At 57.3% G+C, this 16,857-nt stretch overlaps 1 protein-coding gene across 2 annotated transcripts; it reads left to right on the forward strand.

Annotated features, from left to right (window-relative positions):
- Positions 1–4,371: 4,371 nt before the first annotated feature.
- On the forward strand, positions 4,372–16,250 carry AMPD2 (adenosine monophosphate deaminase 2). Of its 2 annotated transcripts, none has more exons than XM_065870919.1 (18): positions 4,372–4,792; positions 9,762–9,892; positions 10,110–10,240; positions 10,740–10,808; positions 10,898–11,009; positions 11,253–11,439; positions 11,672–11,813; positions 11,926–12,015; positions 12,270–12,399; positions 12,566–12,760; positions 12,849–12,980; positions 13,190–13,353; positions 13,589–13,715; positions 13,806–13,969; positions 14,263–14,383; positions 14,639–14,812; positions 14,995–15,105; positions 15,221–16,250. In XM_065870919.1, exons 1-18 carry the CDS (start codon positions 4,783–4,785, stop codon positions 15,428–15,430), a joined length of 2,400 nt encoding a protein of 799 aa, XP_065726991.1. In that variant the 5' UTR covers positions 4,372–4,782; the 3' UTR covers positions 15,431–16,250. The 2 variants fall into 2 exon arrangements, with proteins under 2 accessions (XP_065726991.1, XP_065726982.1); XM_065870910.1 differs by lacking the exon at positions 4,372–4,792 and adding an exon at positions 5,691–5,781 and having other exon boundaries at positions 15,221–15,430.
- The last annotated feature ends 607 nt before the right edge of the window (positions 16,251–16,857 follow it).

Genomic DNA, 16,857 nt, shown 5'->3' on the forward strand with positions numbered 1-16,857 from the left:
TACCCCACAAAAGCAGCCCGAGAAAGAACGTTGGGCTAAAAAAGACGGGCAAATGCATGAGCTCAGTAACAGCAGCACTTGCATTGTTAAAGGAGCCACTGACTTGTTTCACAAGTGGGGAAAATGTTTGAGCTTGTTCCTTTTTTACCTACCACCTCAGCAAACTTCTGTGCTGCTTCTCCTTGTTTCCTAGCTTGCTGGGCTCCCAATTCCCACTACTAAGCTGACTATGGGAACTCCTGGCCCTCACCTGCTCTCTAATTGCACAGACCTGCCCGCTACTAGGCATGGACCATCCTGATGCCTCCTGCCTCCTGTCTTAAGCTCCTGTGGCTCTTCTCCTTTATTATCCCATTTGGGTTCAGTGTCCTGGTAGAGTAGGTGCTATTCCCTCCCATTATAGAGGTGAGTGAATTGAAGTACAGAAAGGCTATCCACATGTTACTAAACAAGTTAGTATCAGAATCAGCTAGAGCCCATGCGTCCTAGTCCACAGCCCGTATAACCCCGCAAAATTTTTTAGCTTCTTTAGCAACAGACTTTATTGTTTGAATAGTTACAATACTTTGAATGAATGAAAAAAAATCACTGTTTTCCAACTAATTTAATCCTGCTTCCTGAGTTAAGGGGAAGTCTTAGGATCTGTCTTATACCCAGTGGTAGGGATTGTGTGTAAAGCCTTGTCCCAGCTGGAGTTGGGGGGTGGGCATGAAGAAAGAGGAACTCCCTTCAGGGCCTTCCAGTCCAAAGGAAGATTTGGTGTAAATGCACAGAGAAACAATTTGGTTAAAGGAGCACTGTGCTAGTGCTGGAGAATTCAGAGCTGTTTAAAACCTAGCCTCTACCCCTGGTAGAAAAGACAATTACACATCTCACTGTCAGGTTGATAAATTCTCTAGTAGAAGAAGGGAGGGAAAAATTGTAAAATGAACAGACTTTCAAAAGAGAAGCAGAACAACAATAGGAGGAGACATTTGGAGGAGAGGAAAGAGCATGAGAAAAAGCATGGAGGCATGAGATACAAAGTGTGCTCAGAGAAGACTGGGAAGTTTGATATGACTGGACTGGAGTAAAAGAGTGTGGAAAGTGCATGGAGGGGAGGGCTGGGAGACGAGAACAGGAAAGGAAAATTGGGGCTAGCCAGTGAAGGGCCTTGAATGACAAAGGGTTTGGCTAAAACCCATTTAAGACTTATAAGCAAGTATGATTGGATACAGCTGCATGGTGCTATAAACAATGCGGGGTGACTGGGGTGGGGGACTGGCTCCTGGGAGAAGCTGAGAAAAAGAGCTGAACAGTTTGATTCTAGAAGGATCTAGGCAAAATGTTTGGTTTAGGAAACTCATGGCCAATGATCTTTTTGAGGCTGCAGGTATTCTCTCCCAAGTCTAATATCTGCTGAAGGTGGTTTGACCTTGGTAGGAGGCTGACATCACAGGTGAGCATCAGGCGAGAAGCTAAGAGAAGCAGTTCTTCAGAGAATTAAGGAGTGCATTGTCAGTGGGGGCCTAAGGTTCAGGGAGGGCCATTCCAGGAACCATCTGGGGTACAGGCTAGGCAATGATGAAGCTGGTTTCAAGCTAGGGAAGATCCCAGAGGCTCAAAGACAACATTAAGTCCCCGATATGAAAACAGCTGGAGGTGGGAGAGGACGACTCACTCCTTCATTTCCCAAACTGTTCTACATAGACAATGAAACCCCACTAAGATTCTTGCTGATGTTGTATAGGTGGGGAGATAGCGGCTTAGCTGTAATCAGGGCAGACTAGGATCCTAGCAGGGACAGCATACTGAAAGTCTAGAAATAGGGGAGGGTTACAGGGTGAAGGGTGTGTTGTAGATGGGACAAGGGAGGAGCATGAAGGGACTAGTGAACTGGTTTTCCTAGGTAGGGTGGAGGGCCTGAATTGCCACCTATGGGCTGGTTAGGTGGGTAAACAGGTAGGTAGGTCTGGATTAAGGGGGAATCCTAAAAAGACCTGGCCCAATGCAAGATACCACCCTTTAAAGTTATGTCAAATTTTGTATTGTATCAGAATATAGATGACCTTCTACATGGTTACCTGGGACTTGATTTTTAATTTTGAGATTTATTTTATTATTCAATGTTGAGAGCCCAACAGCCTCAAAATTCCTAAAGGCCCCAAGACTAATTTAGTCCGGGGTTAAGACATAGGAGAGTCTTAACTAGGTGGGATGTGGAGGCTATTACAGATTTTTATAGACTTTTTTTTTTTTTTTATAAATTTAATTATTTATTTATTTGTCTGTGTTGGGTCTTCGTTGCGGTGTGCGGGCTTCTCGTTGCGGTGGCTTCTCTTGTTGCGGAGAGCAGGCTCTAGGCATGCGGGTTTCAGTAGTTGTGGCACGTGGGTTCAGTAGTTGTGGCTCTTGGGCTCTAGAGCACAGGCTCAGTGGTTGTGGTGCACGGGCTTAGTTGCTCGGCGGCACGTGGGATCTTCCCAGACCAGGGCTTGAACCTGTGTCCCCTGCATTAGCAGGCAGATTCTTAACCACTGCGCCACTAGGGAAGTCCCTTTTATAGACTTTTGTTGCTTTCCATTTCCTTGATTATAAAAATCATGGATATGCATTGTAGACAGTTTTTAAAATGCAAATAAGTATAAAGAGGAAAAGAAATATAAGCCATAATTCCACCACTCACCGATAATCATTTGTTACACTTTTTGATGTGTTTGTTTTCTATGCATATATGTCACATAATTAGGGTCATACTGTATGTACAGATTTGTGCATCCATTTTTTTCACCTAACTTTACATTGTAAACATTTTCACCTTATTAAGAGATTCTTCAAGAACAATTTTTAATGGTTGTATTTCATTGTATACATATGACATAATTTAAACATTTTCCTATTGTTGGACCTTTAAGTTTCCAACCTTTCTATGTGATAAACATTGCAGTTATGAACAATTTTGTGCATATTTTTCTTGCAGCGCTTTTTAGAAGAACAATTTCCTGGAAGTGGAATTACTGGATCAGATAATACGAACCTTTTTAAGACTCTTGAGTAGACGTTGCCAAATGGCTTTCAGAAAGATTATATCAATGTTTTTTACGACCACCAGTAGGATATGTGTGTGTCCCATCTCACTACCCCCTTGCCTGCTTTAGGATTTTTTTTTCCTTTAATCTTTGCTAATTTGATGGGTGAACATGGTATCTCCTTGTTCTCTTTTTAGTTTTATTGATTCTTTGTGAGGTGAAGTTTCCCGCCCCCCCCCCCCCCCATGTTTACGGAGGCCGTGGTTTTTTGAGTTTGTCCAGGATGAAGAGCAGTAAGTAGGCAGGGATCAATGGAGGCAACACCAGGTGCAGGTAGGGAATAGGATTCAGGGTCCACAATCCAGTCTGGGGAGGAGGGGAGGAAGCAGAGTTTGGGAAGGAATTTGGTTGAGGTGGTGAGAACTGGGAGGAGCTGGACAAACAGCATTAGTACAACTGGGTGTGGGGGCAAAGGGCTCCCGCAAGGTAGAGACACAGGAATAGACTAATAGCTGCTAATATGTTTAATTATGTGCAGTGACGTTATAGGGCCTTTCTCCCACAGGTTTCCTTTAAGTAGGATTCTCTGCCACTTGGGAGTGGGGGTTCTGGTTGTGTGGGGTATCTGCAGTCCCCAAAATAGCCCAGCACCCCTTCTTTATAGACTGCAAGGTGAATCAACCTCTGAGAGTGTCAACAGGGGACCAAGGCCAAAGCACAGCAATGATATTACTGAACATTAACTGAGTAGTAACTACAAGCCAGGCACTTAACTTATATTAGTTCATTTATCCTAACAACTACCATATAAAGTGGGGTCTCTTACACTCATTTTATAGAGGAAATAGAAGCACAGAGAAGTTAACATTCCCAGTGGCAGTCAGGAAGTAGGTGGAGTCTGGAATTGAACCACACTGGCTACAGAGCCTAAGCTCTTGACCAACAAATACAGAAATAAATGTGGGAAGGGGAGTCAGAATTGCAGGACACACCCTGCCTAGCTACGCCTGCCGGGAAGGGCTTCTGCTAAAAAGAGAACCTTGGCACAATAATAATAGCTATCTTTTATTGGGCACTGGCTTTGTGCCAGGTATCATGCAAAGGTGCCTAACGTTTCATCCTCACAATAACCCCTTTGAGTGAGGTACTGCGATTACCCCATCTCGCTTTACCGGTGAGGAAGCTGACGCACAACCCTTGCTCAAGACGCTGCGGGGCGGATGCCGAGTGGCGGCTACCCACGTGGCGCCGGGAAGAGGAAAAATGGCGGGGGCGGGGCCGGGGCCGACTTGGCGGGGGAGGGCCCGAGCAGGGGCGGGGCCACGGACTTGGCGGGGCCTGGGGCTGCGGAGAAGCGCGCCGGCGCTGGCGAGGTTTCAGTGGGGTTGCACCTGTTGCGTGACTCCACCACAGTCCAGTTACCCGAGTCCGACCCGAATACCCAGAAAGTGTGGAGAGAAGCCCAGACGAGTTCCGGGTCCCGCTCTCTGGGGAGCACGTGGCCTGCCCGCCTCTGGAGTGCGGGGCTGGGGGTCGGGACGCCGGGGTCTACAAGGCCAGTGCAGCGGCCCAGGTCGGCAGGGGTCCGCCTCCCTACAGCCAGCAATTTTGAAAGACTGTCTTACTTCTCCCATATCAGTGCCAGGGCAGGGGCCCTTGGAGCGACTTGCCGGGGTCTGGATCCCAGCCCTTCTCCCGTCCCTAGCGACCGGGCTTCCCGGCTTTGCAGACCCTGGAGAGCAGACTTCCCGGTACCCCTCAGGGCTCGGGCAGCATGGCCTCAGGTGAGTGTGTGCGCGTGTGAAGGAGGGCAGGGTCTCTGGGACAGAGAAGTGCAGTGTCCAGGGTGACAAGAGGGTGGGCACAGCCTGCAGACCTACAGAAGGCGGACAGCTCCTCCCGGGGGAGCGCCTGGAGAGCAGAGCCTGAGTGTGGAAAGACAGAAGGCAAAGTCAGAAGCCGCTGGGGTCTCTTGCCCAGACCCCAGAGAAGCCCCTGACTCCTGGCCTCCCTGCCTTCCTAGAGGGTAGCTTCTGTGGACAGTGGAATTTTCCCAAGACAGGCTCCTCCCTACTGGGCTGGGATTCTCAGTTCTACCCCATCCTCTCCGAGCTGGGCTACCCCTGGGGCCGGGGGTCAGACGAGGAAAAAAATCCAGAGGGGCTGGATTTTCATGGAATCCGCTGGCCTTGAGAGGAAAGTGTTCTGAGCTTGGGGGTGCTTGCACTGGATCCCTCTCTATTACTATTTGTTTTCTGCCTGGCTGGCTGGACCAGTTAGCCTGGACTTTGACCCTTTTGCTCCAGAGTCCTGGCAAGGGGCAAGGGGCAAGGGGCTCCTGAGGGCTTCGTGGAGTGCTGGGGCTGGCCCTTCTCCATCTTGTTTCCTCAATTCCACCCCCCAGGGGAAGTGAGGAAACAAGTGACACGACCAGCCGTGTAACTCCGGCGGACTGAGGAGAGGAAGGGAGGGTTAAAGGGGCAGGGATGGAGGCCCCCCCCTCCTGAGGTTGCCTAGACAACATCAGAAATCATGGCCAGGGCCTCTTCCGCCTGCGGGGCCTCTGCTTCCTGCATCAGTCACTCCCGCTGGGGGCGGGGCAGAGGAAGGGGTTGGATGTGGCAGAGCCAGGCCCAGCTGGTGCGGCTCAGACTCCCCCCCGCCGTGTCTGCGGCCGGAGCCATGGCATCCTATTCATCTGGTCCCGGCAAATCCAAGGCCAAATATCCCTTTAAGAAGCGGGCCAGCCTACACGCTTCCTCTGCAGTACCAGGTGAGTGTGTGCCTCCTGGCCTCAGGCTGGCTCTGCCCCTACCTCTCGCCCAGGCCACTGGTCCCCTCAGGAGGGGGGCTTCTCCTGCACTTTCTCTGCAGTGGTGACCCTTGTCCCCTTCCCAGGGACAGCTGGCTTGGGAGGTGGTGTGGGGAGGGAGGTGGGGTGGAGGGTGACAGGGTTCTGTGTCGGGGATGCTGTCCTCTGTAACGGGGAGTGGGCATGGGTGTGGGTGCAGCAAGAGTGTATTTGCACACGTGTCAGCGTGTGGATGTGCTAAGACTGTTTGCATGTGGAGTGTGTGTGAATGGAGTGGGGGATGTGTGGGACTGACTAGTTTGCAGACTGGCCACACTGCTGGTGTCTGTGCCTTTACCAGGCAGGCTCAGGCTGTCCTCTTGCAGTTAGTTACTCTTTCTAGGATCCTAGATCTTGAACCCCCTTACTGGGGGTCTGATGTTAAGGCATACTTATTGCCGCCCGGCATCTAGGGTCTAGGGGTTCAGCTGTATCTATTGTTTGCAGTTTGTTCATTCCTGATCAGTCTTGTGAGCTTCCTCAGAAGTATGGGGTGTCCTTGGGCTGGGCCCGTGCGGGGGCTCAGGCTGGGGCTGCTGCTGGCCTGCATGTGCTCCTGCACCCTTTGGTTCGGCTCCCACTCCTGTAGGCATCTCTGCACCGTTTGGATCTTGCAGCATGGTGCAGCTGTGCCCATCGCCCTGAGGGCTTGGCTGCCTGGGTCCGTGCTTGCTGAGGGATAGCTACCTGCCGTCCGCTGCTCCCAGGCCTGTGGCTAAGGGAAGACCATCCCCACTTTGGTGACCAGGTCAAGCCAGTGCCCCCACCCCCGGAGCACCTGTCTGTACTTGTAGCCTGATTTTGCGTGTGCCTACCTCCTGGTTTTCTTATGCTACTGAAGATGCTGGCCTGAGTTCTGTATTGGCCTGAGGGTCTGTGTTCTCTGTGCCCAGGGAACAGGTCTGTGCCTCCAGAGGGTGTGTCCCCTGAGGCTAGATCTGTATACCTTGGGTTGGTCACATGGTGGGAGCATCTGATTCTTGGGGGTCAAAGCCTTGGGTACCTCTCTGCCTGCCAGGGCAGCCTTGGCAGTGAGTGAGGGGCTCTGGTCAAGTGGGTAGACAGGTTGGCAAGAATCTTGGAGTTGGTGGGAATGGCTGGGGAGTAGCCCCCTCTGGCTTTTGACCACCCCTCCCCACGCCGTGTGTGTGTGTGTGTGTGTGTGTGTGTGTGTGTGTGTGTGTGTGTATGTGGGTATGGGTGTGGTGCTGTAGCACAGACTCTGGGAGAAGGGACCAGCAGGCAGCTGGGTCTTCTAGACCTGGCCTCAGGAAGTGTGGAGGTTATTGCCTGTCTGTCCCCTCTAGTGAACCCTGGCAGCCCTGTGTGGTGGCTTGGCAGGCTGGGGGGATGGCTCTGCGTGCCAGAACCTGTCCTGGTCACCCCAGCATTTCTGTGGGGACCCTGGGTCACCCTGCTAGGAGAGGTGGTTGAGATTAGGGCCTTTGACTCAGTTCTGCTGACCCGATACACACCAGCCCTGGAGGTCTGTGGTCAGTCTCTCTGGAGGGGGTTAGAAGTGGGGAGGAGCCATGTAGGGTCAGGGTTCTTGGGGGAAGCAAGGGCCTCAGGCTTTGTCTTAACACTCTGAGGGCAGAGCTGGTGCCCATCTTCCTTCCGCTTTCTGCTCTGCCCTCTTCCAAGTAAGAGACAGTGTTCCCACCCTGCCAATTCTGTTCTCTTCACACCCTCACTGCTCATTGCCTTGGCCTACGCTGGGCCCAGAAGCTCCCCCTGCCCCCAATGGGCGGGACTGCATGTGGGGAGTGTTTGGAGGGTCCCAGGAGTTCATAATCACAGATGATGGTACTTTCCAGAACTATCTTGCAGAGCCGTATCTCTGTGCGCCTTATAGCAGCTGTGGCTAGGCAGGGCAGGACCCCTTATCACCCCATTATAGGCAGAATTGAAGCCTCCAGAAGGTAGAGACTTGCCAGTAATTGGGAACAGAGTCAGACTCAAGTCCTCCAAATTCTAGTCCCACTTCTGAACCTCTTCTCCTGGGCAGTCTGTCCCCAACGATAGGCTTGGACAGGGGCTGGAGGTCTAGGGGGCCATGAACCAGTCCCCTGGGCAACAGGGAAGCTCCGTAACTGGTCCTTTCCTGGACCGAGCCTCTACCCCGGCTGCCAGCCAGTTCCTCTCCCCAGCAGGGGCCCTGTCTCTCCCAAGAGACCCCGTAGTCAGGGGCCCAGAGGGCAGTGGTGAGCCAAACAAGGCCATTGGGCAGAGGAAGCTGGCCTGGGGCTGTTGGGTATGGAGGTGAGGAGGGCTGCTCGTCCCGTCCTACTCTTTGGCTAGCCAGGCCCTACACACTATCCCCTAGGGCACTGCATTTTAAGGAGGCTTGTCCCTTCCCTGCCAGCCTGCCCTGCCCATAACGGCCTGCCCTGCTCCACCCCCTTGGGGGCCCCACTTTGGGCTGGGCCCTGGCACTGTAGAGGTTAAGGGCCTGTTCAGTTTGGGGGTTCCTCTTATTTCCCAACTCTGATACTCCTTCCCTTGATTTCTTTACTCCCCTGAGCTTCCCCAGTCCCCTGCTTGCCGTCATCCCAGGGTCTCCCCTGCATGCAGCTGCACTTGGTACAGCCCGTGCCGGCCCCTGAGCTGTCCTGGGGGACTGGCTGCAGCTCCACTCAGCAAACAGGCGGGCAAGGGGCACAGGGCTGCTGGCCAGCGCTGCCTGACTGCAGGTAAGGCCCAGGCAGGCACCAGGGCGAGGGGGGGCTAGGTCCTGGATCTGGGGCAGGCACCCCCTCTTCTTTTTGTCCAGCCTTAGGACAGGACTCTGGGGTGTTGGGAAGTGGGCCCAGAGACTTCAAGGCATGCTGCCTGGTAGAGCCTCTAGTCCATCCTGAGCCACAGTGGAGAGGGAAAAGGAGGGTGCTGGAGGGGAGTACCCCCCACGGCTGACTGGGAGAGCTTCCTGCTGGGAGGGTGGGGCTGGGGAGCCCAGGGAGGGTCCTCTGGGGTGGGCTAGGAGCTCAGGCAGCCTCTCTAGACTATCAGCTTCAAGGCCTTTAGTGCCAGCCTCCTGTTGGAAGCTGAGGAATTCTTCCTTCCGTGGAGAGAGACTCTGGCTTCTGATACTCCCTTCCCCAGGGCCTCCGGCCCAGATCCTGGGGCCTCTGAGTGGCGCAGACTGTTTGTGGCAGCTCCCTTTGGAGGGGCAGCCAGCAGTGGGAGGGGCAGGCTGGGGCCAGTCCACATCTTGGCAGCCCTGGGGTCCTGGGGGAGAGGGCAGGCCTCCAGGGAGGAGGTAGGGTTCCTGCTGCCAACCAGGTCCTCCACTTCCTCTCTTCCTCTTCCCTTGAAGGCTGGTCCCCAGGTCAGAGCTGAGTGGCAGCTGTGGCTTCCCCGGGGTTTGTAGGTCTAGGGTATCAGGCGCAGCCCCTGGCCCTTGAGAGGGGGATCTGCTGGTCCAGAGGCAGGTCTGATCCTGGACTGGCTGCCCTGGAAGCTGTGCACTTGGCATCGCTGGTGTGGCCTTAATGAGCGCCTGGAGAGAGGGGGGGTGGGGAGTGTCTGTGTGTGTGTGTGTGTGTGTGTGTGTGTACGTGTGTACATGGACACGTGGGTGCCTGCCTGAAGCAGGTACTCACATGGAGGTTCTCTCATGGCCTGATGGGGTGGCCCCTAGTCCAGGATTCAGATTTTTATTCCTGGGGTGAATGAATCCACTTGTTCTAGGGGCAGACTCGTGGCCCCACCCATGAGCCTGGAATGGGTGAGGGGTCCCCATGCCAGACTGCAGGTGAGGTCCACATGCGGGCTCACTCCTCAGCCTCTGAGGGGTGACTGGCCTCTCTCCGGGGCTGGCCTGGGGCAGGCAGGGGCCCAGGGCTTCCAGTGCACCCAGGCCCTGCCCTTCACCCTTTGACCCTGCATCACTGTCTCCACAGAGGCTCGGGGTGGGCTGGGGGCCCCTCCGCTGCAGTCTGCCCGATCCCTGCCAGGCCCTGCCCCCTGCCTCAAGCACTTCCCGCTCGACCTGCGCACGTCTATGGATGGCAAATGCAAGGAGATCGCCGAGGTATCGCCTGGCACCGCACCCTGTGTCCCCCCATCACTGCCGCCATGCCTAGTCTTTGCTCCCCTCACCCCTTCTCCACCTCACCTGTCCCTTTACTTCACGCTTGGCTGTGCCCTGATCCCCTAGCCTGTACCAGGTACCCCCAGCTCCTGTGCCCTCACCCCATCCCCAGACTCTGATGGCTAGGCCACACTGACCCTTCCTTCCCTCCCACCAGGAGCTGTTCAGCCGCTCCCTGGCTGAGAGTGAGCTCCGTAGCGCCCCATACGAGTTCCCGGAGGAGAGCCCCATCGAGCAGCTGGAGGAGCGGCGGCAGCGCCTGGAGCGGCAGATCAGCCAGGATGTCAAGTAAGCCCCCAGGTTCAGAGCCAGACAGGCCACCTCAGGGGGCAAGCCATGGGGTGGGGGGCACAGCCAGGCGGCCCTGGGGTGGGGAGCACAGGAAGCGTGGGGTTGGGGGGAGGGACACAGGACAGTTTGCCCAGCATCCCTCTGTCTCCATCCGGAGGCTTTCAGAGCCCCATCTCTCTTCTCTTCCAAGCAGTCCTCCCTCTGGGGCCCCCTGGGGAGGCGGCGCAGAGCAGTGGTGTGAAGCATAGGCTTTGGAGTCAGGCTGCTGGGTTCTGGTTCCGTCTTCTACCCACCAGCGTGGCCTGGAACATGTAGCTTAACTCCTGGGTGTGCTTTCTCATCTCTGATGTGGGGCAAGAGCAGCACCCACGGCATAGGGTTCTACATCCCTGTGAGGACCACAGGTGACACCACATGCACGGCACCTAGGACAGTGCAGGCACCTGGGAGCAAGGGCCTCCTCAGCTGCCTGACCTCTCACTCCTCTCACCTCTAGGCTGGAGCCGGACATCCTGCTTCGGGCCAAGCAAGATTTCCTGAAGACAGACAGTGACTCGGACCTCCAGTGAGGAGGGCAGAGGGGTACGGGGGATGCAGGGCTGGGGCCTGTCCCACTGCTGTCTCCAGCCCCTCCCTCGTACCCTCCACTTGTAGGCTCTACAAGGAGCAGCATGACGGGCAGGGCGACCGGGGCCTGTGGGAGCGAGATGTGGTGCTAGAGCGGGAATTTCAGCGGGTCACCATCTCCGGGGAGGAGAAGTGTGGGGTGAGTGTCCCCGTCCCCTGGATCCTGGTGGGCTCCCCGAGTCTGGGCAGCTGGGGGTAGAGGCCAGAGAGGGTGTTTCTCTTTCTTGAAGCTGGAGGGGCAGAGGGTCTGGTTGGAAGCTAGTTGCGGTGCTGAGAGCAGAATGGTCTGAGGGTTTCTGGGGTCAAGGCCCAGGGAAGAGGTGAGGGTGAGTCGGGTCTGGGTCTGGGACTGGGATCAAGGAGAGTGATTCCCCGTCTCCAGGTGCCATTCACAGACCTGCTGGACGCAGCCAAGAGCGTGGTGCGGGCACTCTTCATCCGGGAGAAGTACATGGCCCTGTCGCTGCAGAGCTTCTGCCCCACCACCCGCCGGTACCTGCAGCAGCTGGCCGAGAAGCCTCTGGAGACACGGACCTATGAGCAGGGCCCGGACACCCCTGTGTCCGCTGGTGGGATCCCCCATCCCTGTCCTACTCCAAGTGCCCTGGTATCCCAGGCTCCCTGAGCTTGGTGCCCAAGAACCTCAGCCTGCCTGCTTTTTCCCACACCCGAGTTCATTCCAGCCTCTTGGCATGCGGGGGTGGAGGCAGGGGCAGGAGCTGTCCTGCTGGGGCTTCTGGGCCAGGCAGCGGGTGGCCTGGAAGAGGCCTGGCCCTGACTCCACCCTCCTCACCCCTGCAGATGCCCCAGTGCACCCCCCTGCGCTGGAGCAGCACCCGTATGAGCGCTGTGAGCCGAGCACCATGCCGGGGGACCTGGGCTTGGGTCTGCGCATGGTGCAGGGCGTGGTTCACGTCTACACCCGCAGGGAGCCCGATGCGCAGTAAGAGGGGCGTGGGGCATTCTGGGGGCGAAGCTGTGGCGGGCTGCATCGGCTCGGGAGGGCCCACAGGGCCTGGCTTGCTCTCCTCACTCAAGCTCCCCCTACACGCCAGCTGCTCAGAGGTGGAGCTGCCGTACCCCGACCTGCAGGAATTTGTGGCAGATGTCAATGTGCTGATGGCTCTGATTATCAATGGCCCCATGTGAGTCTGTGCCCGTACCAGACACTCGGCTCCCCTCCCAGCCCGGATTCTTCCAGCCCCAGCCCTGCCCCAGACACCTGTCACCCAGTCTCCCACCCTTTCAGTCACCGAGTCCTAGATTTTCCCGTCATCTGCTGCCCCCTTGGCAGCCTCAGGCCTGCGCCTTCCTGCTTCCTCCCTCTGCTCTGCTACCCAGGCCCTCCCAGGTGCTTCCTTGCGGGCCTGAGCCCCTGCCTGCTTCTCCTTCTGCCCAGAAAGTCATTCTGTTACCGTCGGCTGCAGTACCTGAGCTCTAAGTTCCAGATGCACGTGCTGCTCAATGAGATGAAGGAGCTGGCCGCCCAGAAGAAGGTGCCCCACCGAGACTTCTACAACATCCGCAAGGTGGGTCCTCACCCCCAAGCCTGACCCTGCGCCTCTGCCCAGCCTCCCCCTCCAGGGCCTGGGTCCCCACCCAGCATCCAGTTTGAAGAGTCCTCTCCCATCCCACCGCCCAGGCTCCGGACTGTCCTGGCCTCCCGTGGACCCAGCAGTCCCCGTTCCCCCCCAGGTGGACACGCACATCCATGCCTCGTCCTGCATGAACCAGAAGCATCTGCTGCGCTTCATCAAACGGGCGATGAAGCGGCACCTGGAGGAGATCGTGCACATGGAGCAGGGTCGCGAGCAGACGCTGCGGGAGGTCTTCGAGAGCATGAATCTCACTGCCTACGACCTGAGTGTGGACACGCTCGATGTGCACGCGGTCCGTCCCAGTGGTAGAGGGGCTGAGGGGCTGGGCCAGTGTGCAGGCCAGGGGTCAGGGGTGACTTGGGCCTGCCCTTCTCCCCCAGGACAGGAACACCTTCCATCGCTTTGACAAGTTCAATGCCAAATATAACCCTATTGGGGAGTCTGTCCTCCGAGAGATCTTCATCAAGACCGACAACAGGGTTTCTGGGAAGTACTTTGCTCACATCATCAAGGTAGGGAGGAGGGGCTGCCAGGGCCCACGTATAGGGAGGGGCAGCGTCGGCCTGCGGCAGCCCTCCCTGACTGGGTAGCTGGGGGCTTGCATAGGTGGGTGGGGAAGGTGGGTGAGAGGCATGAAGGGGTCTGACTGAGCACACCTGGTGGGCACGAAGACAGGGACGGGTGAGAAGCCTGAGGGTGACAGTTGCCTCACACGTCCCAGGAGGTGATGTCGGACCTGGAGGAGAGCAAATACCAGAATGCGGAGCTGCGGCTCTCCATTTACGGGCGCTCAAGGGACGAGTGGGACAAGCTGGCGCACTGGGCCGTCATACACCGTGTACACTCTCCCAACGTGCGCTGGCTCGTGCAGGTGCCCCGCCTCTTGTGAGTGTCCCTTGGAGTGGGAGGGAGCGTGGGGGCAGAGGTCAAGAGGCCAGGGCCTCCTCCTGCCCTCCTGGGATGGCTGACCCTCTCCTGTCCCAGCCGAGCCCTTGGAACTGGAGGGACTCCCTGGTCCACTCACGGTCTGTCCCGCCCGGCACACCCAATATGGCTCAAAAATGCTTCTGTGATTCTGCCCTGACATGCACATACCTGCATGCACTCGTCTCGCCTGCAGTGACGTGTACCGTACCAAGGGCCAGCTGGCCAACTTCCAGGAGATGCTGGAGAACATCTTTCTGCCACTGTTCGAGGCCACCATCCACCCTGCCAGCCACCCGGAGCTGCATCTCTTCTTGGAGCATGTGAGGGTGTGGCCCAGGGCTGGGTATGGGGGGGGACACTGCCTCAGGCCTGGCTGCGGCTCTGGACCTGACCCCAGTGTCCTGTGCCAGGTGGATGGCTTTGACAGCGTGGATGATGAGTCCAAGCCTGAGAACCACATCTTTAACCTGGAGAGCCCCCTCCCCGAGGCTTGGGTGGAGGAGGACAACCCACCGTATGCCTACTACTTGTACTACACCTTCGTCAACATGGCCATGCTGAACCACCTGCGCAGGTGCCTGCTCCTGGGCTCTGCTGGTGCCGTGTCTCTGCCTCCCCTGCCAGCTCTCAGCCAGCAGGCCTTACTCTGGGCCTGCCCTGGGCTGGGGCCGCCAGATCTCTGACCCACCTCTTGGCCCCAGTCTTAGATTGGATGGGTTCTCTGCCCTCGAGGCTCTGTGGGTCAGCCCTCGCTGACCAAGAATCTACCCCTGCCCCCTGGTCCTAGGCCCACAGAGTCACTGGGTGGGGGCTCAGGAGCCCAGGCGAGCCAGGCTTGGGACCCGACGCTGTCTTCACGCCCCCCAGGCAGAGGGGCTTCCACACGTTTGTGCTGAGGCCGCACTGTGGGGAGGCCGGGCCCATCCACCATCTGGTGTCGGCCTTCATGCTGGCTGAGAACATCTCGCATGGGCTGCTTCTGCGCAAGGTCAGGCTCCGCACCCCAGCCTCCCCTCCTCCCAGCCCTTCAAGCCTCTTCAGCAACTGGTCCTCCTCCCCAGCTTGGACCCCAGCCTCCACACTGAGGCCCGAACTTGGATTCTGGCTGTAACCGACCCTCTGCAATTCAGGCCCATCCTGGACTGCCCCCTGTCCCCCACTGTGACCTGTAACCCCCAGAGCCAGGTGTCCTCCCCAGTCTGGAGGCCACCTGACAGGCCTGCCCTCCCTGTTGCCTGCCCAGGCCCCGGTCCTGCAGTACCTGTATTACTTGGCCCAGATTGGCATCGCCATGTCCCCACTCAGCAACAACAGCCTCTTCCTCAGCTACCACCGGAACCCACTACCTGAGTACCTGTCCCGCGGCCTCATGGTCTCACTGTCCACCGACGATCCCCTGCAGTTCCACTTCACCAAGGTCAGCACACGGCGGCAGCCTGGTGGGCGGGTGTCCTGGGACACGAAGGCCACCTGGACAGGGCAGGTCTCGGGGCTGGTGCTGCCCTCTGCTGGTGGAGTGCAGCATGCCTCATGGCAAGTCCATGGGAGGGGCGGGTGGCAGGCCCGGTCCCCCCGCCTGAGGGAACCTGGCCTGTGCAGGAGCCACTGATGGAGGAGTACAGCATCGCCACCCAGGTGTGGAAGCTCAGCTCCTGCGACATGTGCGAGCTGGCACGCAACAGTGTGCTCATGAGTGGCTTCTCCCACAAGGTACTGCACCCCCTTGGCATCCCCTCTCCTCCCCTGCTCTGCATTTTGGGAAGGTCCCAGGGTAGCTGGCCCCTCAGAGCTGGCTGCAGCCCTGCGCATTGTCCTGCCCCTTCAGGTGAAGAGCCACTGGCTGGGACCCAACTATACCAAGGAGGGCCCTGAGGGCAATGACATCCGCCGCACCAATGTGCCGGACATCCGTGTGGGCTACCGCCATGAGACCCTGTGCCAGGAGCTGGCGCTCATCACGCAGGCCGTGCAGAGCGAGATGCTGGAGACTATCCCGGAGGAGGCGGGCATCACCATGAGCCCAGGGCCTCAGTGAGCCCGGCCCAAACAGTGCCCCCGCGTCTTGGCACCTTGACCACGTTCTGTCCTCAGACCCCTCCCGCCCTGTTGTGGTCTCTGCATGTGTCTGTTCTTTGTTCTGTCCTGCATGTCTCTACCTGTATCTGTGCCGCCCAGGAGCCGCTTTACCCTTGTCTTGGCTCTGGTGGCACCTGATGGCCCAGGTTTGAGGTCTGCCCTGCTGGTGGACCTGTCCCAGGATCCTCTGAAGGCTGGCTGTCCTGCGGGCATCTGAGTGTCCACAAGAGCCAGGGAAGGTTGTGGGGGTCTGGCCCTTGGGGTCCTGGCTTGGGCAAATTTGAGCTTCGGCTGGGGCTTGAGTTTGGGCCTCCGTCTTGCTTATGCGGCTGAGGGGCAGTCAGGTGTGGCCTGTACACGTGTGTTGTGGGCACGGACTGCCAGGGATCTGCGGCAGGTAGAATTGGCTGTGTCACAGCCCTGGCTGCCTGGGCTTGGGCCCCGGAGGTGCTGGACCAGCACCTCTGCCAAGTCACGGCCCAGCAGCTTTCACCGTCCTTCCTCTGGTCCATGTGCTCCCCTGGTGTCAGCTTCCTGTGCCTCTGTGGGAGGGGGCAGCTGCCCTGTGCTGTGCCTGGCGCCATTGCAGCTGGAGGGTCCTGGATCTGCCACCAGCCCTGAGGGCAGTATCCCTGCTGTGGCCCCCAGAGTTTTGACCAGACCTGGATCCCACCTGGTCCCCTGTGTTGTGTTCTGGACCGAGGCCTTTGCTATGAAGTGCGGTGTTTCATACAATCCCATCTTTCCTAGTGCATGAGAAATAAAGATTATTTAAGTAACGAGGCAGATGGGGTCTCTGTTGGGAGAGGGAGAGCTGTGGTGGATGGTGGCTGAGGTTGGGTCCAGGAACACTGTGGATGGAGATACAGAAAATTCTGAGGGGAGTGACTGGGCTTGAGTGAGTGTGTTTATGCATGTGGAAACTGACAAAGGCAGCGGGGTGGGAGGAGAGGCCCACCGGGGACCTGTCTGCTGCCCCTAGGCCCTCATCCAGCCTGCCCCCTCTGAAATGGACATTTGGCCCCAGGTCTCGGGCACATCTCTGTCACATCAGTTTGGGGAGTAGCATCCCCTTTCCACCTTCTACTTCCTCCTCACCTCCAGCCTCTTAGGACACCCTAGTAGATGTGGGAATGTGAGATTACAAGCAAGCCTGAGGCCAGTGGTTCTGAAACTCTGGGGACATCAGGCCCTTCTGGGGAGCTTGTTTAAAACGCTGTTTCCAGGTCCTACCCTCTGCGATTTTGATTCAGTAGGTGGGAGGCGTAGCGCAGAAATCTGCAAGCTCCCGGCAGATTCTCTTGCAAAGGGTTGGAGCAGGCGTGTGCCTTCTGAATCCAGACCTAACCAGCTTGGCTTCAGTCCCATGTTTAATTCATGATTTTT

This window comes from Phocoena phocoena, chromosome 1 (genome assembly GCF_963924675.1).
Source record: "Phocoena phocoena chromosome 1, mPhoPho1.1, whole genome shotgun sequence".
Taxonomy (NCBI): Eukaryota; Metazoa; Chordata; class Mammalia; order Artiodactyla; family Phocoenidae; genus Phocoena; species Phocoena phocoena.

What these genes read in the sequence shown, in the direction of transcription:
- AMPD2 (XM_065870910.1), top strand. Translation starts at nt 5,691, where the DNA reads ATGGCATCCTATTCATCTGGTCCCGGCAAATCCAAGGCCAAATATCCC. An exon ending in AATGCAAGGAGATCGCCGAG is followed by an intron (nt 9,893 to 10,109) that starts GTATCGCCTGGC and finishes CCCTCCCACCAG; the next exon opens with GAGCTGTTCAGCCGCTCCCT. An exon ending in ACTTTGCTCACATCATCAAG is followed by an intron (nt 12,981 to 13,189) that starts GTAGGGAGGAGG and finishes CACACGTCCCAG; the next exon opens with GAGGTGATGTCGGACCTGGA.